This window comes from Cetorhinus maximus, chromosome 15 (assembly GCF_964194155.1).
Source record: "Cetorhinus maximus chromosome 15, sCetMax3.hap1.1, whole genome shotgun sequence".
Lineage (NCBI taxonomy): Eukaryota > Metazoa > Chordata > Chondrichthyes > Lamniformes > Cetorhinidae > Cetorhinus > Cetorhinus maximus.
The window spans coordinates 38168475-38195081 of NC_135893.1; the positions used below are offsets into that span (position 1 = coordinate 38168475).

At 45.0% G+C, this 26607-nt stretch overlaps 1 protein-coding gene across 1 annotated transcript in view; it reads right to left on the reverse strand.

Moving 5' to 3' along the window:
• Positions 1 to 11040: 11040 nt before the first annotated feature.
• The window catches only part of ldlrad2 (low density lipoprotein receptor class A domain containing 2), a 36188-nt gene continuing 20621 nt past the window's right edge, over positions 11041 to 26607 (reverse strand). Inside the window, exons 3-5 of the mRNA XM_078559262.1 lie at positions 18692 to 18841; positions 15697 to 15858; positions 11041 to 12778 (exon numbers count right to left, since the gene is read on the reverse strand). Of these exons, the coding sequence (XP_078415388.1) occupies positions 12531 to 12778; positions 15697 to 15858; positions 18692 to 18841 (560 nt within the window). The 3' untranslated portion in view covers positions 11041 to 12530. The remainder of the gene's footprint in view (positions 12779 to 15696; positions 15859 to 18691; positions 18842 to 26607) is intronic.

A 26607-nucleotide genomic window follows, 5' to 3' on the forward strand; every position in this document is an offset into this window, starting at 1 on the left:
CAAATCTTACTATCGAACCCAGGTCCCCAGAGAATTACCCGGGGTCTTCTGGAATACTAGTCCAGTGACATTACCACTATGACACCACCACCCATGCCTTTAGCCATTTCTTGATATCATGTGGAGTAAATGGAATTGGCTAAAGACTGGCATCTATGAGGCTGGAGACCTCCGGAGGAGGCCGAGATGTGTCTTCCATTCAGCACTTTTGGACGAAGATGGTTGCAAATGCTTCCGCCTTATCTTTTGCCCTGTTGTGCTGGGCTCCCCCATCACTGAGAATGGGGATATTTGTGAAGCCTCCTCCTCCAGTGAGTTGTTTAATTGTCCACTACCATTCGTGACTGGTTGTGGCAGTACTGCAGAGGTTAGATCTTATCTGTTGGTTGTGGAATTGCTTAGCTCTTTCTATCACTTGCTGCTTATGCTGTTTGGCATGCAAGTAGTCCTATGTTATAGCTTCACCAGGTTGACACCTCATTTTTAGGTATGCCTGGTGTTGCTCCTGACAAGCACTCTTGCACTCTTCATTGTACCAGGGTTGATCCCCTGGCTTGGTGATAATGGTAAAGTTGGGGATATGCCGGGCCATGAGGTTACAGATTGTGGTTGAGTACAATTCTGAAGCTGCTGATGGCCCACAGCACCTCATGGATGCCCAGTCTTGAGTTGCTAGATCCCGTTTAGCACAGTGGTAGTGCCACACAGCACAGTGGAGGGTATCCTCAATATGAAGACGGGACTTCATCTCCACAAGGACTGTGAGGTAGTCACTCCTACTGATACTGTCATGGACAGGTGCATCTGCAGCAAGCAGGTTGGTGAGAATTTCGTCAAGTGTTTTTCCCTCTTGTTGGTTCCCTCACCACCTGCCACTGACCCAGTCTAACAGCTATGCCATTTAGGACTTGGCCAGTGTGGTCTGTGGTGGTGCTACCAAGCCAGTCTTGGTGATGGTGATACGATGCGATTTCATTGAAACATACAAGATTCTGAAGTGGCTTGATAGGGAAGACACTGAGAGATTGTTTATGGTTGTCGGCAATCCAAAGCAAAGGGACACAGTCTCAAGATAAGGGATTGAGATGAGGAGAAATTATTTCACTCAAAGGTTTGTGAACCTTTGGAATTCTCTGCCCCTGATGCTTGTGGATGCTCCATTATTGAATACATTTTAGGCTGGGATAGACAGAATTTTGGTCCCTCAGGGAATTAAGGGATATGGTGAGTGGGCGGGAAAGTGGAGTTGAAGCCCAAGATTAGCCATGATCATATTGAATGGCAGAGCAGGCATGACAGGCTGTATGGTCTACTCTTGCTTCTATTTATCATGTCCTTGTGAGTGTTTTTAGGAGGAAAAAGATAACGATGGACCTATGGTTCCCAAAGTTCTCCATCACTAAGGGTTTACCTCACCTCATGTCTGGGTCTGTTGCAGATTAATTGAAACAGATTGATTCCTATGATTAGGCAACAACTCCATTATCCTTGTATCATGTAAATACCAGGATAATAGAAGGTAAATAAGATGGACCCTGATCTTTTTTTTGACCATTCCCATGAATGATGGAACTGAAATCAGAGTGCAGCCCTTTTCCACCATCAGGCATGTGACCTCCAAAATGTCAAATCCAGCAACTGAAGAGAATGCAGTTTAAGTGCGCAGATGAAAAATGAGGCATAAGTAACTGAGGCTTCATGGACCTCAATATGGCGCTCAGGCCATAATTAGGAGACACCTACTCTGAATTACAATCATTGAATGGTTACAGCACTGAAGGAGGCTATTCAGTCCTTTGTGTCCATAGCCCTCTGCAAGAGTAACTCAGCTAGTCCCACTCCCCAGCCCTTTTCCTCGTAGCCCTGCAAACCTTTTCTCTTCATATAATGATCCAATTCCCTTTTTGAATGCCGCAATTGAATCTGCCTCCCCCAATTTGTGGGCAGTACATTCCAGATCCTAGCCACATGTAAAAATGTTTTTCTTCATGTCACCTTGGGTTCTTTTGCCATTCATCTTAAATCAGTGTCCTTTGGTTCTCAACTCTTCCAAAATGGGAACAGTTTCTATCATCCCTATCCAGATCCCTCATGATTTTCTATCAAATCTACTCTAGACCTTCTCTTCTCTATGGGGAACAGTCCCAGCTTCTCCAATCTATCCATGTAACTGAAGTCCCTCATCCGTAGAACAATCCTCTTCAATCTTTTCTGCACCCTCTCGGATGCCTTCATATCCTTCCTAAAGCCTGGTGCCCAGAATATGATGCAATACTCCAGTTGAGGCCAACCCAGTGTTTTATACAGGTTCACCATAACTTCCTTGCTTTTGTATTCAATGGGTGGAGTTTTCCGTAAGTGAGCCTAAGTGCAGTGGTGGGAGTTTTCAGCAATACCCACCCCGCTTTCCGGAATGGCGGGAACATGCGCCCAATTCTGCGCTTGGAGTCTCATTAATTATGTAAAGCATGTATTGGTCTGAATCACCTGGTGGGTCGGGAGTTGATTCACGCAGCTGCCGTTAGCTGGAAAGTTCGAAGGTCTGGGCGCCATATTGAAAGGAATTGAAAGGAAAGGAACATTCTCTCTCTCCAGCCCACCAGAGATGTCTGGCAGCCAGAAGAGGAAGGCCGAGAGACTGAAGAAGGAGGCAGCACCTGCTTCACGCACCAGGCCCTCCAGGCCTTGACCAGAGGGGTGCAGGTGCACAGGCATGTGCTCTATCCCAGGGATGGCTGCACGAAGAACAGCAGCCTCACCACTCCGGCCTGGGACACCATCGCAGGGCAGGTCAGCGTGGCTGGCACCCACGCCCAAAATGCCATCCAGTGCAGGAAAAGGATGAAGGGCCTCATCCGCTCCACCAGGATAAGTCAGCCTTCAAAACTCTCCAATATCAAACTCGCATCATGGCATCATGCACTCAAATGACGACTCTCTTCGGGGGTCTCACACAACCATTAGCGGGGGACACATACCAACACTCATTCTCTCACCGAGACTTTCACATCACCACCATCCCATCTATCATGTTGCTCACACTCCATCCCCTGGCCCTCTTGGGGAGGACTCACCACACACAGGGGACATGCAGCTCACCCAACCTCTGCTCCATCCCTTCTCATCACCTGCCTTTCTTTCTTCTTCACACAGGCCAAGCTGGAGCACAACAGGCGCGAGAGAGCGCAGACCCGGGGAGGGATGGCCGACATCATTGCCCTCACTGAGTTTGAGGAGGCTGCAGTCAAGCTGGCTGGGAAGGACAGGGATCGCTCCTGTGGGGAAGGGGAGATTGGCCTCTCCCACCAACCCAGTACAGATCACAGCTCCATCATTTCATCAAATCCTGACATTCACAGTGAGTCATGTGCAGTCTTATCTAGCTCATGCTCATTAACTGAAACTCTATTTTCTAGGCACCAGCAGATCGAAGCCCCCAAGCCAGTCCAGCACCACCAGTGTGAGCCCCCAGATGTACATCCGAGGAGGAAGCTCTGGATGAACCATCACAGCGCTCACACACACCCTCCACCAGCTGAGAGACACACACGTCAGTGGGGCACAGCTGTAGATTAGGCTCAGCCTCACTTTCTGGGGAGAACCTCACTGACACGTCCCTGCAGCAGTTGGAGGCAGGGACAGCCCAGGTCTCCGGCACTCGGAGGGCCGCTGGAGACCAGCCACCCACTCGATCTGAGTCAGATGATGAGCCCCTGGAAGCAGCTGCAATGCTGGAGATGCAACGACAGGTGGTGGAGCATCAGGCAGAGATTCGGCAGTCACTCGGCAGACTAGAGCGAACGATGGAGACTTTAAATGTCTTCCTTCTTCCCTTCTAAGAAGACTCCTGCTTATTCCTGTGGCAACAAGAGGTTAGAGAACGACCCCAGAAAGACCCCTCTCGTGTTCGCCCTTCACCCTGACTGCCACTCCTCAGCCTTTCCTCCCCGTTGCCCCCTTCGTGTTCATCAACCCCATCCTCGCCCCTCAGCCCACCCCCGGTTGAAATGCTCATTTCTGAAAGTGGAGGCCTGTATGAGTACCACAGCACAGTGGTGTTCCTCAAGACAATGTAGGCAAAGAGCAGGAGCAGACCAACCCTACAGCCCCAGCAGTGTGGTGTTCATCGCAACAAGACCCACGCAGCGCTATGGCAGGTAGGCTATGTATGTTGCACTCACCTCGAAGTTACCAGCGAATTGAGGTCTGACTTGTGCACGCCACCCCTTTGCAAACGGATTTGAGGCTGACGTAATTTCCCGCTGGCATGATGCAAGATTGGAAGGCCTGACAAGATCCTGGTGAGTAGCTGTTTTAATAAGTATTCATGACATGGTAATGAAGGCAAGTGGTGTTCTCGCCACTAGTTGGTGGAACACCCGACCTGCCACAGACACATCATCAGGAGAATTGCACAACAGCCGATTAGCAACTTTTGGCCTGCCGCTGGATTCTCCGCTCCCGCCCGCCATGAAACCCACTGAGGGCGGGGTGGGAAAATTCCGTCTTGTGTTTTCTTGAAAGATACCAAGCAATGGTCCTAGTACTGACCCCTGGGGAGCTTCACTGTTAACCTTCCTCCAGTCTGTTGACCATTATTCTCTGTTTCCTGTCACTCAGCCAACTTCATATCCATGCTGCAACTGTCCCTTTTATTCAGCTTTGATTTTGCTGATAAGCCTGTTGACTGACACTTTATCAAACACCTTTCGGAAATCCACGTACACCACTCGCAACCATTCCCCTCATCAACCTCTCTGTTAACTCACCAAAAAGCTCAATCAGGTTAGTTAAACATTACTTGCCTTTCGCTAATCCGTGCTGGCTTTCCTTAATTCATCCCCAGTTGTCCAAGTAACAAGCATGAATACGTTCAGTTGTATCAATGTTCAGTGCATCTATGACAGGCCATTCAAATTAAAATGGGGTAAAAGGTTCCACTGACTATCAGCATTGACTTACACAGATGGGAACCTGCAGACAGCAAAATACAGCAGAAACAAAGATTTTCAGTTGTCTTGTTGAAAAGATTCACTGAGTATTCCATCCACTGATGCTGACTATGATGTCCATTGAACCTTTCTGTTGCAGTTCTGAGATTTCCAATACTTCCCATTTTACTCACCAACTCAATTGTTCAATTCAAAATCCAAACAACAACAGCTGAAACTTGTTACAGTAGAAGGGTCATACAGACTCGAAACGTTAACTCTGTTTCTCTCTCCACAGATGCTGTCAGACCTGCTGAGTTTTTGCAGCATTTTCTGTTTTTGTTTCAGATTTCCAGCACTGCAGTATTTTGGTTTTATTATCTTGTTAATATTTGTTGTGTTGTGGAAAAGAAAGGTAATAGAATATGTAAAGTTAACAGAGCCCCAGCAAACTGTGCGGGCTGGGGGTGTATCGGTCATCTACATGAAATGAGAAAGTGTTTGATAAACTAGGGACTTGCCCTTAACAGAGCTGAGGGCATTGTGAGAGACCTCCCTCATGAAATAAAGACCAGTCCACCTTCTGGTTCCAGTGTTGGTTTTACATCTTTTAATCGTTCACATGTTGCACAATCTACTTTTACAATTATAGATGTTACATTACAGTCACTACAATAATGAACATTAAAGCACACACCAATGTTTCCATTCCTTAGCCTGTAGCTTGTGTTTAGCTTTTCTAATTTAATCTGGCTGTTTTCTTTTGCACATTTAGTTCCTTTTATGATTTTTTTTTAGTAATTTTAGAGAAAGCACTCAAATCAACATTACATGAAATATACTGTTCAAACTAGAATCCTAAATTATATAATTTATATAATAGGAACTCATTTTTCAGCAGATGATTTGAAGAGAGGTTGATTGAGTTTTTAAGAAACATTGCAATGGCATGGAGATATTTCTTATGCACATTTACTGATATGCACAGAAATACATGGAAGTTATGACAGGGAAACAGGCCATTTGACCCAACTAGTCCATATCAGTGTTTACTACCACACAAGAAAGCATTTCTAACCACAATGTTCCTATATCGCTTCTCATATCAGCAGCACCATTGCCAGTGACGTCTGGTGCCGAGGCTGCAGATGCAGGGAGAGGGTGCCTCAATGATGGGGGTACCATCGAAGAGCTGGGTGTAAGGTTTGGTGATGGGGGGGAAGATGGGTGTGGTCATGGAGCACTGGCAGCTCTGTTACTGCAGGAGCAGCCATTGCCTCTGTTCTCCATCATCCCCCTATCCAATTTAAGCTTCAATGTTAATTCAGTTTCTGCCTCAAACACTAACTCTGCAAGTGAGTTCCATTGTCTCACAACTCCCTGTGAAGAGGTTTTTCCTGCCCTCTGTTCTAACTCTCTTCCATTTAATCTTTGTATCTCTGGCCCTTGCTCTTGACCCCTCCTATTAGTGAAAGGTCCTGCTTCAATCTACCCCAACAAAATCTATTCCTGAACCAACTTTTCAAATCAATTGTATTTAGTTATTGAAACAAAATTAGCAATTGCCTATTTCACAATTTATTCTGCACTTTAAATGCAATGGAATATTTCCTGATGAGGAAACAATTACATTGGGCCGAATTTGGCTGCAGAATAACATCTAATTGCACCAGCCACTAGTTAGATTGAACAAATCAAATTGGCATAGGTAGCTTTGAGGATGAATTCAGAGTATATTCAGGACCGTTCCTTACAACAGTGTGCCATAAACCAAGCAGGAAGCAAGGCTATTTTTGACTTGGTACTGTGTACCGAGACAGGGTTAATTAATGATCCCAATGATACTAGAAAATCAGGGGGCAAAAGGGAGGGAGGAGCTTCAAATAATCACTGTTACTGGAGGATGTGTACTAGGAAAACGAATGGGACTAAAGGCTGACCAGTCTCCTGGACCAGATAGCCTGCATCCTTTGGTCTTGAAAGAAGTGGCTGCACAGATAGTGGATGTATTCCTTGTAACCTTCCAAAATTCCCTGGATTCTGGAAAGATCCCAGCAGATTGAAAAACCACAAATGTGACAGCCCTAATCAAGAAGGCTGGGGGATGGGAAGCAGGAAACTATGTGCCAGCTAGCCTAACATTTGTCAATGGGAAAGTGCTGGAATCCATTATTGAGGAAGTAGTTGTACAACATTTAGAAAATCATTGTGCAATCAGGCAGAGTCGACATAGTTTTATGAAAGGGAAATCATGTTTGATAAAATTATTACAGTTCTTTGAGATTATAATGAGCAGGGTGGATAAAGGGGAACCAGGAGCTGTGTGTATTTGGATTTCCAAAAGGCATTTCATAAGGTACCACATAAAAGGTAACTGCACAAGATAAGAGCTCATTGTGTTAGGGTTGATACATTAGCCTGGATAGATGATTAACTATCAGGAAACAGAGAGTTGGGATAAATGGGTCATTTTCAGGTTGACAATCTATAACTAGTCGAGTGCCACAGGCACCAGTGCTGGGGCTTCAGCTATTTACAACCTATATTAATGACTTGGATGAAGGAACCCAGTGTATTGTAGCCAAATTTGCTGAAGATAGAAAGATGGGTGGGAAAGCAAGCTGTGAGGAGGACACAAAGGGTTGAATATTCCTGGTCCATTGGCAACAGGCAGATAGCTGCTGCTGTTTCTCTTCTTGATGTCCTCATTGCCCGTTGAGGTCTTTGTCTTTGGGGTCTTTTTGAGGATATCTCTTGTACAACACCATAATGATTGAGGGACTAGCTGTACTGTATTGCGGCATGCTCCAATTAGATTTTGGTCCCTGAAGTACCCCTACACCCTTTCCTACTGCTACCTGTGTCATTTTTACAGCGCCTTCTGTGTGAATCAGCTCCTATCCATCCTGCCTGACCAATCTTTCCAGTGAGACATTGGCGCAGAGTTTGTGGCCAGTCGTGAAGCAAGAGTACTTGCTGCTTACTTTGAAGCAAGTCTTGCAGATCAAATTTCTGCTCCTTAACCTTGTTGAGATACCGTAACTTTTTCCATGTTCTCCACTGGGTATTCCCACCTAGAGTGTTGCCATCAGGCTATCCAAGCAGCAAATCATATTAAACAATTTTCATATAACCAAGAAACAAAAATAAGTACAATAAAATCACTTTAAAATTTTTTTTACATAGAGCCAATTAGAAAATGGCACGTACATATGGTGTGAAGGTAGAAGCAAAAGAACCTTGTTTAAAAATATTTAATTTAAAAATTGAACTTAAGTAATGATGACAGTGGAGAATTAGCTTGTGTCCTGGGAGAAAACTCAGATTGTCATAGGCTATGACTTTGATTTTCCAGAAACTTGCTTGTCAGGAAGAGGAGATGATGCAACAACAAATTGTCTTCACCATAGCAACACCCACATTCACTTGAAATATGGTGCACTGTCAATTATAAATGAGCAGCACACTTAAGACAGTGGAATCCTTTCCTGTTTAAATTAGTATTGAGCAAGTGAGTGTGTATGTGGCCACATGAGAACAAACAATGACTGGGTTGGAAATGAGCTGTTGGTCCACTCACAGCACATGGCACCATTCAATGATGCTGTCCTTTAGAAAGCAAAGCCTCCACAGGCGGAGCTTAAATGCAGGTAGAACCACCCCTGCCTGGTGGGAGGTGACCATGGGCAGGTGCCATGTGCAGCCTCACCAGTCTGGGATGCTCCCATTGCCATTCCTCCCCTTTTTCCAAGAAACAGAGAGAGAAAGAAATTCCTAATGGAAAACTCATTGTGACTGACCGGAGGTGCGGTGGAGGGGAATGGCAGTTCCTCAAAGAGATGCGAAACTAGTTGTCAGCTCAAAGTAACAAAACTAAGAAAATTGGCTGTAAAATAACAACAACTCATATTTATATAACGTCTTTAATGGAATAAAATATCCTAAAGCACTACGCAAAATTGCTGTAAAGCAAAATGTGATAACAATCCATGAAAGGCCATCACCAAGGCTGGCTCAGTAGCACCACTACTGACCGAGCTGGTCAAGTCCTAAAGGACATAGCTGCTAGACTGGGTCTGCGGCAGGTGGTGAGGAAACCAACTAGAGGGAAAAACATTCTTGACCTCATCCTCACCAACCTGCCTGCTACAGATGCATCTGTCCATCACAGTATTGATAGGAGTGACAACTGCACAGTCATTGTGGAGACAAAGTCCTGCCTTGACATTGAGTATTGTGTTGTGTGGCACTACCACCATGCTAAGTGGGATAGATTTTGAACACATCTAGCAACTCAAAACTGGGCATTCATGAGGCGCTGTGGGCCATCAGCAGCAGCAGAATTGTACTCAAACACAATCTGTAACCTCATGGCCTGGTATATCCCCCACTCTACCGCTACCATCAAGCTGGGGGATCAAGCGTGGTTCAATGAAGGGTGCAGGAGGGCATGCCAGGAGCAGCACCAGATATACTTAAAAATGAGGTGTCAATCTGGTGAAGCTGCAACACAGGACAACTTGCATGCCAAAAAGTAGAAGCAGCAAGTGATAGACAAGGCTAAGTGAATCCACAACCAACTGATCAGATCTAACCTCTGCAGTACTGCCACATCCAGTTGTGCATGGTGGTAGACAACTAAACAACTCACTGGAGGAGGAGGAGGCTTCACAAATATTCCCATCCTCAATGATGTGGGAGCCAACACATCAGTGCAAAAGATAAGGCTGAAGCATTTGCAACAATCTTCAGCCAAAAGTGCCAAGCGGATGATCCATCTCGGCCTCCTCCAGAGGTCCCCAGCATCACAGATGTCAGTCTTCAGCCAATTCGATTTGCTCCATGTAATATCAAGAAACTGCTGAAATTACTGGATACTGAAAAGGCTATGGGCCCTGACAATATTCAGGCGATAGTACTGAAGACTTGTGCTCCAGAACTAGCTGCGCCCTTAGCCAAGCTGTTCCAGTAACATCTACAACACTGGCATCTACCCAGCAATGTGGAAAATTGCCCAGGTATATCATGTACGCAAAGCAGGACAAATCCAACCTGGCCAATTACCGTCCCAGCATTCTACTCCCAATCATCAGCAAAGTGATGGAAGAGGTTATTCACAGTGCAGCATTTAGTCAGCAATAAACTGCTTACTGATGTTCAGTTTGGGTTCTGCCAGGGCTACTCAGCTCCTGACCTCATTACAGCCTTGGTCCAAACATGGAAAAATGATATGAACTCAAGAGGTGAGAGTGACAGCCCTTAACATCAAGGCAGCATTTGACCGAATGTGGCATCAAGGATCCCAAGCAAAACTTGAGTCAATGGGAATTCAGGGGGAAAACTTTCCATTGCTTGGAGTCATACCTAGCACAAAGGAAGATGGTTGTGGTTGTTGGAGGTCAATCATCTCAGTCCCAGGACATCACCGCATGAGTTCCTCAAGGTAGTGTCCTAGACCCAACCATCTTCAGCTGCTTCATCAATGACCTTCCTTCCATCATAAGGTCAGAAGTGGGGATGTTCACTGATGATTGCACAATGTTCAATACCATTCATGGCTCCTCAGATACTGAAACACTCCATGGCCATATGCAGCAAGACCTGGACAACATTCAGGCTTGGGCTGAAAAGTAGCAGGTAACATTTGTGCCATACAAGGGCCAGGCAATGACCATCTCCGACAGGAGAGAATCTAACCATCCCCTTGACATTCAATGGCATTACTATCGCTGAATGCCCCACTATTGTCCTGGAGGTTATGATGGACCAGGAGTTAACAAGACCAGCCATATAAATACTGTAGCTGCAAAAGCAGGTCAGAGGCTGGGAATTCTGTGCAGAGTAAACCACCTCCTGACACCCCAAAGCCTGTCTGCCATCTACAAGGCACCATTCAGGAGTATGATAGAATACTCCCCACTTGCCTGGATGAGTGCAGCTCCAACAACACTGAAGAAGCTTGACACCATCCAGGAGAAAGCAGCCTGCTTGATTGGCACCCCATTCACCATCTTAAACATTCACACCCTCCACCAGTGCCGCACAGTGGCAGCAGTGTATACCATCTACAAGATGCACTGCAGCAACTCACCAAGGCTCCTTTGACAGCACCTTCCAAACCCATGACCTCTACCATCTAGAAGGATAAGGGCAGCAGACACCTGGGAACACCACCACCTGCAAGATCCCCTCCAAGCCACACACCATCCTGACTTGGAAATATATCACTTCTCCTTTACTGTGGCTGGGTCAAAATCCTGGAACTCCCTCCCTAACATGCACTGTGGGTGTTCCTTCAACACTGGGACTGCAGCAGCTCATCACCACTTTCTCAAGGGCAACTAGGGATGGGCAATAAGTGATGGCCCAGCCAGCGACACCCACATCCCATGAACGGATGGAAAAATATTAGGGCAGTTGGCCAAAAGCTTCATCAAAGAGGTAGCTTTTAATGAGTGCCTTAGAGGTACAAGGAGAGGTACAGAGGTAGAGAGCGGTAAGGAGGAAATTCCAAAGCTTAGGACATAGGCAGGTGGAAGGTGGAAGAATTAAAATCAGGGTGCTCAAGAGGCCAAAATTAGTTGAGCACAGATATCTTGGAGAGTTGTGGGGCTGGAGATGACAGAAATAGGGATAGAAATATGCTTTTAACTGTTGCCTTTCTTTTGTTCTTTAACTGCTCTCTACCTTCCTCATGGTGCCAGCAACCCTATTCATGAATCAACACCAACAATGGAAAATAAGGAATGCATTTTACCACATCAGGGTTGCCTTATTTGTTTGCCGATGACTGCCCCTAGGGCATGCTACCTCCAACAAATTAAACCTTGGTGTAAAAGGAAAGCCTGAGACAGTTCTTTTCTTTAATGTACTTCCCTACCTTGCAGTGAAGCCACACGTCACAAAAAAAAGGGAGGTTTCTCAACTGAGGCAGAGACAGATTAGGCCATTTGCTGCTACATCTGTTGACATCAATCAACGTTGATTTCCTATAATGGCTCCATAGACACATTGGCCTCAGGCTGCCCAACCTGGAGAAACCATGATACATTGCATATTGGGCCTTCCGGAGAGCTCCGTGGATCAATGAAGCAAAGGCCAAAAAACAGACAAGGCCTAACTCTGAAAGAAATTTTCCCACAAAATCTATGGTTGTTGATGATGGTTTATTAGTGTTATGGTGCTGTGCTTCCGCTGCCTTGAAGGGCCCAGTTCTGCTTCAGAATTAGACTGAATCAACTCACTTACAAACAGCTAACTGCCTCCCGCAGTGGCAAAGGAAATCTGTCTTTGTACAAAATGCAACACACAAGGCTGGAAACACTGGGACAAATCAGTACAATCCCATACTGCTTAGGCCAGATGAAAGTAGACAATAATATACCTATACTGTTTTATTCCTGAAGAACAGGGAATCCATGAATTAGTCAAACAAATATAGTGGATCATATTGTAAGTGTTAAATTAGTCCGTAGGAAGTTCCAATGCAATCCTGACCTGTAGGAATGTAGCAATGTCAGGCTGGAGTATTGTATAGTGCTGGTCAGGCTATTAATAATATGCTGTCAAAGGGAGGAGGGGTATCCTAGGCAACGTATATTACACAGGTACAGGGACTGTGCTTTGCGGTGTGACCTTGGCCAGTCGACTGTTGTCCGTCCGACAGCAGCTGTGAGTGCAGAGCTGACAGGCCGCACAGAAGGAGTTGCAGCACGGGAGGAACCTACAGACACTGAGCCTCCAAACCAACCAGCCTGGTGACCAACAACACCAGAACAGCAGGATCACCCCAGCAATGACTCCCAGGATGATGTAGAGGGTGAGCAGTGAAACGTACGACTTGGTGTCTGCAAGGAAGAAAAAGACAAGTACAAGTTGCATCAGAGATTCAACGGGTTTAGGATCAATTTACCTTTTAATCAACCAGAAACACATCTGTTACAATAATTTATTTGCAGGGCAGATCTCCAGCAATGACACTGACTGAGTTTGTAGGGTTAACAGAAGAACTCCTCATGAGCATGGGGCTGAGGTGGTGAGGGAATAAGTGTGTTATGTGCTAACAGGAGCCTGATCCATGATGCTGGAAGTTCTGGACTTCTCCCACCCCAGGAAGTATAGCCCAGTACACTCCCCCTCTCCCTCGACACTAGACCAATCAGCCCAATGAGCATAGAAAGGGATGGGGCAATCAGATTTTAAAAACTTGTCATTCTTAAGAGGAATTCACACCACTTGCCAACCCTGGACACTGCCTGTTGAGACCCCCATCTACTCTTGTAGAGCCCAAAGTACCCCATCTCAGGGTGGGGTTATTGCAACAGTGGCCCTCAGACCCGGTTCAGGATTGGGAACCCCCAGTTTAGGGAATTCCTGCTGCAGGTCCCAACCCTGACTTGCCATTTGAGGATGTGGATGGGGGAAGGCAGGAGTACATGGATGATAGGGTGAGAATATAGAATCTTAGAATCTTGAATAGTGCAGCTCTTTCAAAGAGCAATCCAGGTAGTCTCACTCCCTTGCTCTTTCCCTAAATCCCTGCAATTTCTGCCTTCAAACAGTTATCTAATTCCTTTCTGAAGGCTACTATTAATTCTGTATCCACCATCCTCTTAAGCAGTGTATTCCAAATCCTAACTACTAGTTAGGGAACAGCCCCAGTTTCTCCAGTCTATCCCCATAACTGGAATCTCTCACTCTGGAACCATTCTGACAAGGTGGGTGCTGAAAGGGTGTTCCCCCTTGTGCGAGAGATCAGAACCAGGGGACACAGTTTAAAAATAAGGGAGAGATGGGCAGAATTTTTTTTCTCTCAGAGGATCGTGAATCTGTGGAACTCTCTTTCCCCAGGGAGTGTTAGAGGCAGGGTCATTGAATATTCTTGAGGCAGAAGTAGATAGATTCTTGACTAACAAAGGAATCAAAACGTATAAGAGGTTTGCAGGATAGTGGCAACGAGGCCACAATCATCTCAGCCATGATCTTATTGAATGGCGCAGCAGGCTCGAGGGGGCGAATGGCCTACTCCTGCTCCTAATTCATATGTTCTGGTAAATCTCTTCTGTACCCTCTCGAAAGCCTTAATGTCCTTCCTAAAGAGTGGTGCCTAAAATCAGATACAATTGTTCAGCTGGGGCTAAACTAGCGTTTTATATAGATTTAGCATAACTTTCCTGCCTGCTGTAATCTATGCATCTATTAATAGAGCCCCTAATCCAATGTGTTTTGCTAACTGCTTTGTTCACCTGTCCTATCAATAGCAAAGATTTGTGCACAAACATCCCCAGGTCTTCCTTTTCTTACGCTTCCTTTAAAATTACACCATTTATGTATTGGTTTGCCTCATTCATCCTACCAAAATGTTTCCCCTTACACTTTTCTGTGTTGAATTTCATCTACCATGAGTCTGCTTGTTCCACCGGTCTGTTTACTTCCTCTTGAAGTTTATTATCTTCATCACTGTTTCCTACATTTAAAAGTTTTGTCATCTGCAAATTTCCAAATTGTGCCCTGTACTCCCAAGTTCAAGGTAGTCATAGTCAATTATTAATGTATGTTGAAAGCAGCAGTGGTCCTAGTACGGAAACTTGGGGAACCTCACTGGATACCTCTCTCCAGTCTGCAAAACAGCCAGTAACCACTACCCTGTCTTCTATCCTTTCACTAATTTTGTTCCATGCTGCGACTGCCCTTTTATCCCATGGGCTTCAATTTTTCTAACAAACACCTTTTGAAAGTAATAGACACAACATCAACTCCACTGTTCGAGAGCAGCAGGACATGGAGGGGGGAGGGAGTACATGGATGGGTGAAGAAATACATGTGAGGAAGTACGTGGAGAAGTGACGGAGCAGTGAAGTAGCAGTGATGTAGCACATCAGTTGCAAGCCACAACGAGTTTATGAAGTATCTTGGGAAGATGGCAAATAACAGTGTAAACATACCAATTATGAAAGTTTGAAATGAAGCAACTGAAATACATCCGGTTTAAGCCTAAGATTAAAAAAATGGCTGCAAAATGGACTTATTCCCAAATATACAATAATTTTCCAACCACAGAATATTCATGAAAGTAAAAGTATATGTAGTTGCATTTATTTCAATTTAGTATAGTGTATTCACTGCTCACAATATGGTTTCCTCAAAGCAGATTGACCACTTTTCAGACAACTTTTGCTCAGTGTGTGTGGTCCTGAGCTTCCAGTCACCTGTCATTTTAATTCTCTGTCCCAGTTGCACTCTAACCTCTCTGTCCTTGCCACCCTAATGAAGCTGAAATAAGCTCAAGGAGCAGCACCTCATCTTTCGATTGGGCATTTTGCAGCCCTCTGGACTCAATATTTGTTCTCTCCACCCCCTTTCTCTGCTTCTGTACATGCTTAAAACCTTTCCATCTCTAACTTTTTCCAGTTCACTGACCTAAAACGATAACTCTGTTTTTTTCTCCACAGATGCTGCCTGATCTGCTGCAGTTTTAAGTTTAATTGATGAGCCCCATTGCTTGGAGCAAATAGAACAGCATTCGGATTGGGTGTGGGGTGACACTGCCAGGCACATGAGGTAGGTGGGTACAAATGGGGTGTGTTGTCCCACTGATTCAACTAACTCTGGGCAGGGGTCAGTGCCGGACACCATCGGGCATGATGCCAGCATATTTGACGAGATTGGAAGCCACGGAATTTAGGGTCAAGGTGCTTTCATTCTGAGGCAACAAACTTTAATGAGCTCTGTGAACTACACTAAAAGTAAAGGGAAAATTGTTAACCTGTAGCAGAGCCCGGATAAAGGACGCTGGCTGGTAGAAGGTGATGACGTCTATTTGGCGTTTGACAAAGAGCAGTAAGGTTGACAGAAGGCGACAGTGAATTGTTAGGCTCCATGGTGCTTGAGCTGGCCTTACCAACAGTTGCTGAGTTGAAGAAATTATCTACAGAAGAAGAAGATTACAGTGGGTAACACAAGCTAAAATAAACATTTATGTAATTAAAAGTCTTTCAAATGTATAACACCTAGAATTATAGTCACAGTAACTCCAAAGCATCACATATCCATCATGTAAAACATTGTGATTGATAACTTAGATAAATGCTTAATTGAATCAAATAACTTCTCAACTTATTATAAATTAATAAATTAGTGACGAATAAGTAACTGGCAGATCAATCAAATTTCCTAACTTTTTCAAAGCTACCAGTCGTGAACCAGTAAGTACCACAAAACTGACCAATCAAATTGCACAAGAAATGGTTGCTTTGATCTCAAGGTCATCCCAAAGCACTTAGCAGCCAGTGAAATGCTTTTGAAATGTAGTCACTGTTAAAATACAGGAAACATGGCAGCCAATTTGCACAAGGCAAACTCCCACAAACAGCAACACAATAATGGCTACCTGTTTTGGGCAGTTAAAATTACCCACTCTGTTTCATGGATGTTGGGTGAGGGTTGAGTATTGGCCAGGGCTTTGGGGGGATCTCTGCTCTTCAAAATGGAGCCACGGAATCTTTTGTATTCACCTGAGAGGACAGACAGGGCCTCAATTTAAAATCCCATGCACACAAACACCTTAGGCACGGTCTAAATGCAATCCCACTCTGAAATATCAACCTGCATTATGTGCTTTTACATTCCCCAGACAGGCGTGTGTTCAGCAGGGGCGGATGTGAAATATGACGGGTGGGTAGCTTGCTGCCTTCCCGGCCACCCCTCAATCCAGTCCCTGTGATATGGGGGCGTGGGTATGATGCCTACTAGCCCGCCTGCTCTTAGGCCTATTGAGGCCCTTAAGGGCTAATCATGTCCACTTAAGGACCTCAATCCACCTCCATTGCCATAATACCCTGGGCAGTGGAAGCTAGATGAGAGTGGAAAGGCTGTTTTTTTTAACCAAAATTGATGAAAGGGTGGGAAGGAAGGGGGTTACATCCTTTGGGGTATGCCCTATACACATTGGGGACAACACCCCCCCAACCCCCCCAGGACTGAAACCTTGTATTGGATTGTATAGAATAATAATTATCTATAATTTCATTGTAAATATATGCTATTCTTAAACATAAAATTTATGTACCTAAATTTTCCCTCAGCAAAAGTTTTATATATATAAATCAACCTTTCACCTGCCCATCCCTTCCTCTCTCCGTAGACCATATATTGGAGTGACCAGCATTGTTGGACCAAATGGAATATATATGATAAACGTTGTTTTTCTAATAAAGACATTAAGGAAACAAAGGATGTGAGTGATGGAGAACCTCTGGATTGGGTTTGAAATTAAAATACTTTTGAAATTGAAGGTGGCAGGTTTGATATAATGAAAATGCTCTTTCAGACAAATGGATTTGGCAAACAAAAAGCAGAAATATTCTTCCTGAAAATCAAACTAATAACTTTCCACTGAAAAAACCTACTGGCCACATTATTAATTAAACACATTTCAAAACTTTCAACAAGTGATAACATTTTTACTTTTCAAGTTATGGAAACAATGATAAATATTATGATAGTTTTATAGGGCATAAATCCTATGAATCTATTGAGGGAAGTGGAGCCAAAATTTGAAACTTTGAAAAGATACGGTTTATCCAACTTCGAATGGATTGTGGGATGACAAATTTTGGGGCCAATTTGTTAAAAACTGCAAGTACTGAAAATCAGCCTTAAAAATATCACCCATGCAGCAACCATTTCTACTATAGCGACGCGTAAAGTTCAGTGTCTGAAAAAAGTTCTGGAGCAGGATGCAACACTTTACATGATAACAACAGACAAGGAAGGCCTTCCAGCCTAATTTAATTCACCCAGAGCAATCTTAACATTTACCCATCCAATTCGGAAATTCACATTTATGCCTTCTTAAATTGCACGACAGTGCAACTATTGCAAGACAAACTGTCAATCAGAATATGACCAATTATATCCCCTATTTAATATCCAGCCCACAGAGCAGAGGCAACAAATTAACAACTTTAACACTGAGTATAACTTGTATACGTTTAGCACCTCTGAGTGAATGTGTGTGAATTAGTGCCAAATGAGGAGGTTAGTGTTGTTAGCCCAATCGTATTAGGAATGGGTGAAGATGCGACAAGCTAATTTACCGTATATACTCATGTAAAAGTCAATTTCATGATTAAAAAATCGTATTTTTTTCGAATGCTTCACATCAAAGTTGATCCTACTTTTTCAGGGAGCAGAGCCCAAAAATTAACCTCTACAACTGCATCAAAAATCACAATTTGTTACTCAATAAAAAAGTTACACTTACCATATTTCCACAACGTCCTAGTTGTCAATTAAGACAGGACGAATGTAGATTGATTCTGATTTTTGAGGGGGTGGGAGGAGTAGAAACTGACAGATTGGAGGACAGTAATGAACAGTGCACATGGGAACAAGATACAGGGACCAATGTCCACAGCGAACTTTAAAGAACTGAACATCCAGGCCTTGTGTCCTCAATCGTTGCCCTCAGCCTTCTCAGGGAGTGGATGGGATGCTCAAGTCTTACCAATCGGGAGGATAGAGGACACCTCTATCCTATCAATCCAGGTTAACCCCGTGCATCATTTAGTCCCACATGCATTTTCAAAAAGGTAGCAAGAGTAGAGTTAAATCGGAAATGTTTCTGATTCCTGAAATATTATAGGTTTAATCCACCACAGGCCCAATGGGGAAAATGGTCTCCTTCTGTGCTATCTTGATTCTAATCCCAATTTATGCCACTGTGTGAGTTCTGTTCAATGTAAATACTCTGGTCTTACCTTTGCATTTTGCTGGAAGAAGTCCGGTCTCATCACTGCCATCTCCACAGTTATCAATACTTTCTGAATCACAGACCAGACTCTTGGGAATGCATTTCCCGTTTTGACATTGAAAGTATGGCTCATCACTGCACGTTGAAGATTTGAAACCTATGATTAAAGAGTTGAAAGCTTCAGGTTCTCTATTTCCATTATTATTTCTACTTCCGTTATTCCAGTGTCAGAGTGACGATATTGTCTTTAGTATCCAGCCCATGACATTGCCCAAGATCAGTTGATGAATATCATTTTTTTTCACAAGGTGGTGACTGTAGTTAGAATGAGACTCAGAAACTCAATACATGGCAGCAACATCTACGGGGTAGAGCTCACAGGCATATTATTACAGGCAACTGTTTATATGCAGGATTTTTATTCTAATATTTATATAGACAGTTTCAGTGTTAAGTATTTATTTATTTTTATTCATTCACAGCATGTAGGCATCGCTGGCTAGGCCTGCATTTATTGCCCATCCTTAATTGCCCTTGAGGAGGTGGTGGTGAGCTGCCTTCTTGAACTGTACACCCACAGTGCTGTTGGGGAAGGAGTTCCAGGACTTTGACCCAGCGACAGTGAAGGAACGGCGACAGATTTTCAAGTCAGGATGATGAGTGGCTTGGAGGGGAACTTCCAGGTGGTGGCATTCCCATCTGTCCACTGCCCTTGTCCTTCTAGATGGTAGCAGTCGTAAGTTTTGAAGGTGTTGTCTAAGGAGCCTTGGTGAGTGTATATAAAAGTGTGACCATAATTCATGACAACAGGAAGTTGCGCAGGAAATGCATACAGCACAAAAACATTAGCTAACATACAGGTATCTCACAGACCTGATTCAGCAGTGTCAAAATGAATGATGTGTAACTTGGAAATATATCACCGTTCCTTCACTGTTATGGGGTTAAAATCCTGGAACTCCCTCCCTAACAGCACTGTGGGTGTACCTACACCACATGGACTGCAGCAGTTCAAGAAGGCAGCTCACCACCACCTTCTCAAGGGCAACAAGGGATGGGCAAAAAATGCTGACCTAGCCAGCAACGTCCACATCCCACAAAGAATTTTAAAAATTGTAATTAGTAATTTAGTGTTGCTATTGATATTCCATTTTGATGCAGGAACAAAAAGGACCCTTTCTTTAATTGTTCAGTTAATGCAGTTTCTACCACACAAATGACTCTTCATAATCAAGGGAGCTATTTAATTAGATGCTAGCAAATGTTCATACACTAGCCGTTGGAATATGTTACTTGGATAAGTCGCAATAAGGGAAGCCTGTGTGGACACTGGATGGAGAAATGGCTTTACATGCAGACAGCATAATAATAAACATAAACCTTTATACAGGCTACAATGTACGTGAGAATAAAACTGATCTAGGAGCATGAATAAGAGGATGAATCTTTGGTTAAACAACTTTGCATTTGGACCATAGGCATAGGGATTTTGGACTGTAACTCTACATAACTATTATCTGTTAACGCTGGACCACTACCATCCAATATTTGACCTGCTGCTGCCTGACTGACTTATCCAATACAGACCCACCCCATACACACCAATATCATGCACATCCATCCAAGGCACATTTAAAGAAACAATTTAAATATAACTATCATGAGTAGAAATTAAACACTTCACTTACACAATTAAACACAAGTAATATCATTGTAACATTCTGGGGAATGAATGCAACACATTTCTGTCTCTTTACATACAGTAAATATTTATGTATTTAATTTATTCCTTATTTGTTCAAACTTCCAATACTCATTTATTGATTATATATTGAATCTTGAGTCCGCACATGTGCAGTTAAACCTGGAAATCCAGAAGATCCTATCGGTGATTCTGTGCTTCTTCATAGTGTGTGCTTTTGAAAATCCCTCACAGTCTGCATTCAATTATAGATCACTGAACTGATTGAAACATGCCCGTTTACATTATGGACTGAATTTTAACCTAACAAAATGGGCAGGTTTGAGATGGTGGGTGAGGGGGAGTTTAAAGTCTTCAAAATCTGTTTCCCAATCCAAACCTGCCTCCTACCCATCCATTTATCACTTTGACCGAGGCTAGAATTTTTTTTTATTCATTCATGGGATGTGGGTGGCGCTGGCTAGGCCAACATTTATTGCCCATCCCTAAATGCCCTTCCTAATCAAGTAATCAAGGCTGAGAATTCAAATACGATAATGAGACTGCAAGCTTCACCGTCATACAGCTTATGAACTTTAACAGCTGTTGGCTGGGTTGCCCCAGCGAAGGCTAAGTGGATTCAGGAGGTAAGCGTCTCCTGGATCCAGATGCCTGGCTGGAAGGCCTCCATGTTCGGCACTCTCCCAAGGACCTTCTGCCGAGACCTCTGATCTTCGCCCTACTATGAGGCCTCTGACCTCAAGGCCCCTAACCACACCCCTCCCCACAGGCATCAGCAGGGTCAGGGAGAGAAATCATGGGCCCCTGGAGTTTGTTCTGTTTCTCGACCCCTTATTCCACCCCCCCTCCCCACACCTTTAACCCCCTCCCCCCACCTTACATCCTTCTGGTGCCCAGAATTGAGAACCATAACCACAGGGGTGTTAAATTGTTTTCGATAGGTTTTGCAAAACTTCTTGGCTTTTGTACTATGTGCCTCTATTTATAAAGCCCATCCAAAACTCAGGTTTCAGTGTGACACACTTTACAACCGCAGCTCTGTTAGACAATTATGCACCACTTGATCGTTCATATTATGTAACCAGCTCCGCATTTTGAACCTAGCCCTATGCAATGTTCGGACAACAACATCCAAAAGACATGAAGCTCACAAACACTGCAAACAATAATCCCATGTACAAGTGAGAATATCTTGAGCTAAAAGTGACATATTCTTTTGGCGCATGATTCCTGCTTTCCATTTCAAGTTTAAAATTGGCAAAACCTTCCAGTAAATTAGCACAAACCAATTCACCTGCAATAATGTGTTATTTCTCTCCACACAAGCGAGTTTTGTTAACTGAAAAATAATGTTTTGCATTGAGTGATAAATATCTTCTCATTTTAAATTGAACCACACTTATAACCACGCTTGCAGATACCCAGCATGAAGTGTCCAACAGAAGAGCAAACTACTGCAGATGCCGAATCTGAAATCTAAACAGAAAATGCTAGAAATACTCAGCTGGCCGGACAGCATCTGTGGAGGGAGAAGCAGTCATTGGGCAGAATTTTCCCATCTCGCTCGTGGCGGGTGGGAGCGGGGAATCCAGCGGCAGGTAAAAAAGTCAGAAATCCGCCATCGTAAAAACAACATGTAATTCTCCCGATGGTGGATTCATGGTGGGTCAGTTATCCCACCGACTAGTGGTGTGAATGCCATTTGTATTCATTAACATGTCATTAATGCTCATTGAAACAGCTGCTCGCCGGAATCTTGCCGCACCTTCCAATCTTGCGTCACGCCGACGGGAAATTACGTCGGCCTCAAACCCGATTGAAAAGAGGTGGCGTGCACAATTCGGACCTCAGTTCACTGGTAACTTCGAGGTGAGTGGAACATACCTGCCATAGCGCTGCACCGGTCTTGTTGCGATGAACACCACTCTGCTGGGGCTGTAAGGTTGGTCCGCCCCTGCTCTTTGCCTACGTTGTCCTGACGAACACCACTGCGCTGTGGTACTCATGTAGGATCCACTTTCAGAAACACTTCAACCCGGGATGGGCTGTGAGGCGATGGTGGGGTGATGAACATGAAGTGGGGTAATGGGTAAGGCTGTGGAATGTCAGTCAGGTAGAAGGGCGAACGCGAGGGGGACCTTTCTGGGGTCGCCTTCTAAGCTCTTGTTGTGCAGGAGTGAACAGGAGACAGTTTAAAAAGAAAGGAGGAGGACCACCTTGCGATGATAGCCACTAAAAGCCAATGGCTTCATTAGCATTGTTAAAGGGCTACTCAGAACTCAGTGGCTTCACATCACAGTCGCTGCATCTCATGTATAACACACAGGAATGTAGAATTTGGGAATGTAGGCAATAGTGAAGGAGGCACAGCTGTATCAAATATGGCATTCCATCAATGAAGTGTTTACCAGAAGTGACACTCCTAATGGACCAAAAAGGTCATCCACTCACTGACCATGAGCAACTAATTGGTCATTAATGTGCCAAATCAGTGTTTGGAACTCAGAGCTAGGTTGAGTCACTCATCTTAATTAAACTTTAGCATCCCACGCGGGGCTGAAGATGTCACATCTGAGATGCCATCTTGGTCACCTTGATGTGTGTGCTAGTCTCTCAGGGACAAGGCAAGTAGGGCAGGAAAAGCTATGAACCCTTACAGTTTCCAAACGTGTCATCCTCTGAGCTTCACTTTCTTGTCCCTTGAATCATTAATGTCTTCAATGTTTCCTTTCAGAGAGAAGGCAAAAGCAGATATGGATCCAGGGCTCGTTGCTGCCTCTGTCAGGGTCCTAACGCAATGGAGGATGTGAAGGAGGGAGAGGTGACTCCGCGCGCAGCTCCAGCAGGAGGGACATGGTCAAGCGGAGCCAGAGCATGAACAGGAGGGTCAGGATGTGAGACCCAGACAATGGAGATGAATCACCAAGGGTTTATCGTAGAAGAGTCTCCTATTTACTGATGAGTGGGAGGCAATGTTGTGCACCTCTGCGCTTGTCCCGAGCTCTGGTACATCACATGTGCCACATTTTTCGTGAAGACCTGATGCTACATGGAGTTGGAGGGTGTTCCCTGCCAGTGGCTTTGAAGGTGACCACTGCACTCAATTTCTTGGCCTCTGGTTCTTTCCAAGGATCAACAGGGAACCTGTGTGGCATCTCTCAGTCCACAACACGTTGATGCATGAAGGAGGTCACAGCTGCCCTTTACAGGAAAGCCCATCATTATGTCAGGTTTGCTCTGGATGAAGATAGCCAGGCTGCGAGATTCACTGGCTTCGCCGCCATCTCAGGCTTCCCAAGAGTGCAGTGTGCAATAGACTGCACCCATGTGGTTGTACGGGCTCCATGGCAGCAGTCCCTAATGTTTATAAACCGCAAGGGCTATCATTCCATCAATGTACAACTGGTGTGCGATCACCGGAAGCACATACTGCACATTTGTGCACGGTACCCTGGGAGTTGTCATGACTCCTACATCCTGAGTCATTCCCAGATGCCTGACATTTTTGAGGGGCCATTAAGTCTGCAGAGATGGCTGCTTGGGGATAAGGGGGACCCAATGAAACGCTGCTGATGACACCGGTGAGTCACCCTCACAGTCGTTCCGAGGAGAGGTACAACGCTGCCCCAGCTCCACATGCTCCCTTATAGAGCAGGCCATAGGGCTTCTGAAGATGCATTTCAGATGCTTTGGCCACTCAGGTGGCTCACTCCAATACACTCCCGACAGGGTTTCCCTGATAAGATAAAGGCAAAATACTGCAGATGCTGGAAATCTGAAACAAAAACAAAAAGTGCTGGAAAAACTCAGCAGCTCTGACAGCATCAGTGGAGGGAAAGACAGAATTAATGTTTTGAGTCTGTATGACTTCTTCAGAACTAGAGATAAGTAAAAATGTGGTGAAATATATATTGTTTAAGGGGGGATGGGACAGGTGAAGCTGGATAGAGGGCCAGTGATAGGTGGAGGCAAAAGAGAGATTGCAAAAGATGTCATAAACAAAATGTCGAAGGGGTGTTGTTGGTGGTGATACTGGCTAAAGGAGGTGCTAATGGTGACATTAAGAGTAGAGAGCAGAATCAGCAAGTGACAGATGGCCCAAGTGGAGGTGGGGTGGGGGGAGGGGACAGTGTGGGGAAAAAAGATCGAAATGGGCTAAAAGATGGGAATAAAACAATGAATAAAAATGGCAATAAATTTTTTAAATAATAATAAAAATAGGTGGGAAAAAATATATATCTATAAAAATTAAAAAATAAATATTTGAAAAAAGAGGATCAAAAAGGGGTGAGGATGGAGGACAGAGTTCATGGTCTGAACTTGTTGAACTCAATGTTAAGTCCGGAAGGCTGTAAAGTGCCTAATCAGAAGATAAGGTGCTGTTCCTCCAGTTTGCGTTGAGCTTCACTGGAACATTGCAGCAGGTCAAGGACGGACATGTGGGCATGAGAGCAGGATGGTGTGTTGAAATGGCAAGCGACAGGAAGGTCTGGGTCATGCTTGCGGACAGACTGAAGGTGTTCCGCATCATCGCAGTGTGTTGCGCCCTTCACAATCTGGCAAAGCAAAGAGGTGAACCCCTGCCAGAAGATGAACTGGAGGAGGATGAGAGTTCATTGGAGGATGACGATTCGGAGGCCCAGGACCTCAGGAGGCTGCTGAGGGTCAGTATCACGCCATGGAGGAAGGAAGACGTGGGAGACGTGCCCATGATAAATTAATCAATGACAGGTTCCAGGAAGAGTAAAGTTAAGTGAGGGAATATGGCCACATCTCTCCTAGCCCCCAATGCCATCTTCTTTCAACTCAGGGGATGTCCACCCACTTGTAGCGAGAATGAGTCCCGCATTCACATTTGCGTGTTCTGACCTCATGAATCGCCAGGCCATGATCTTTACTTGGTCCATGGGGTCCTGTGAGTGACCTCACTCTGGAAATTGAGAATCCACTTAGGAACAAGAGTGATGAAACACAAGACTTGAAGCCTTTGCTGCCATCTAATGATGCAAACACCCTGCGACTGAGATGTGGACACATCTAGGGATCTCCTCCTCCCGCGCATGTCTTTCCTTCTGCCACTACCACTGAAGAGACATGAATGCCACTAGAATATCAATGCTGCTGAGCTGCCCTCACTCAATGGTGTTCCTTGAGGAAAAAGAGTTAGAAACGCTTACATCACACACTTCCAATAAAGATTTAAACACATCTTCCTGACATCACACAAGGGGTGTGGAGACTGGTTCAACTGAGCTTGACATCACAGGAATGTGAATCTCACAGTGAGACACTATCACTGAGTGGGAGGGAGGCTAAACCTCGAAATAAGAGGATTCCAAAGTACAAAATCACAATGCCTTCAGTTGACAGGAACATTTACATAACCATCAAATGTATTCACAAAATTGCAATTTATTTATATATCTAGCACACTCATGAAACAACAGAGACATCAATTGTTCTTAGCTTTCCTAACTCTAGCGCTACTCCTGGGTGCAGCTCCCACATCCGCAGCAGAGGTGGAGGCAGCCTGCTGACTGCTATGTCTTGATGTCTGTGATGAGCTTGGCGGACGTCCTCTGGTGGCCTGAGGCCTGGAGGGCCCCGGCCTGATATTGGTCACCTGTTCAGGGGTGGAAGCACCCTCTGAGGCTTGAGAAGCTGCAGTGGATGGGGTCACAGGCAGAGGGGGCTGTGAGCGACTGCGCACCCTTGGAGTGCCCTGAGAGGCCCCCGGAGTGTCCGGCTGATGCTTATCTTCCCTGTGGGTGCCCGAGGGTCCTGCCCTGACTCCTAAAGGAGATGGTGCACCTGGACCGAGGTTGAAGTGCCTTGTCCCCATGTCGCCTGATGGTGCCCACCAGGGTGTGTGGCCATGGAGTGCAGGGCCGAGTGCAAATCCAGCAAGGCCTGCTGCACCAAGGTCTCCATGGTGATCACTAGCCTTCCCATGGTGATCGCGAAGCGCTTGCATGTTGGAGCCACGACATCAGACAGAACATAGGGGGACTCCTCCATCGTTTGCTACAGTCTGCTGAGTGACTGTTGAGTCTCTGCCTGATTTTCCGCGCCTGTCGTTGTATCTCCAGCATCAATTTGGCAGCCGCTTCCAGAGGCTCAACATTTGACCTGGACCGAGTGGGTGGCTGGTCTCCAGCAGCCCTCCGAGTGCCGGAGACCTGTCCAGTCCCTGCCTCCGACTGCTGCAGGGACGTGTCAGT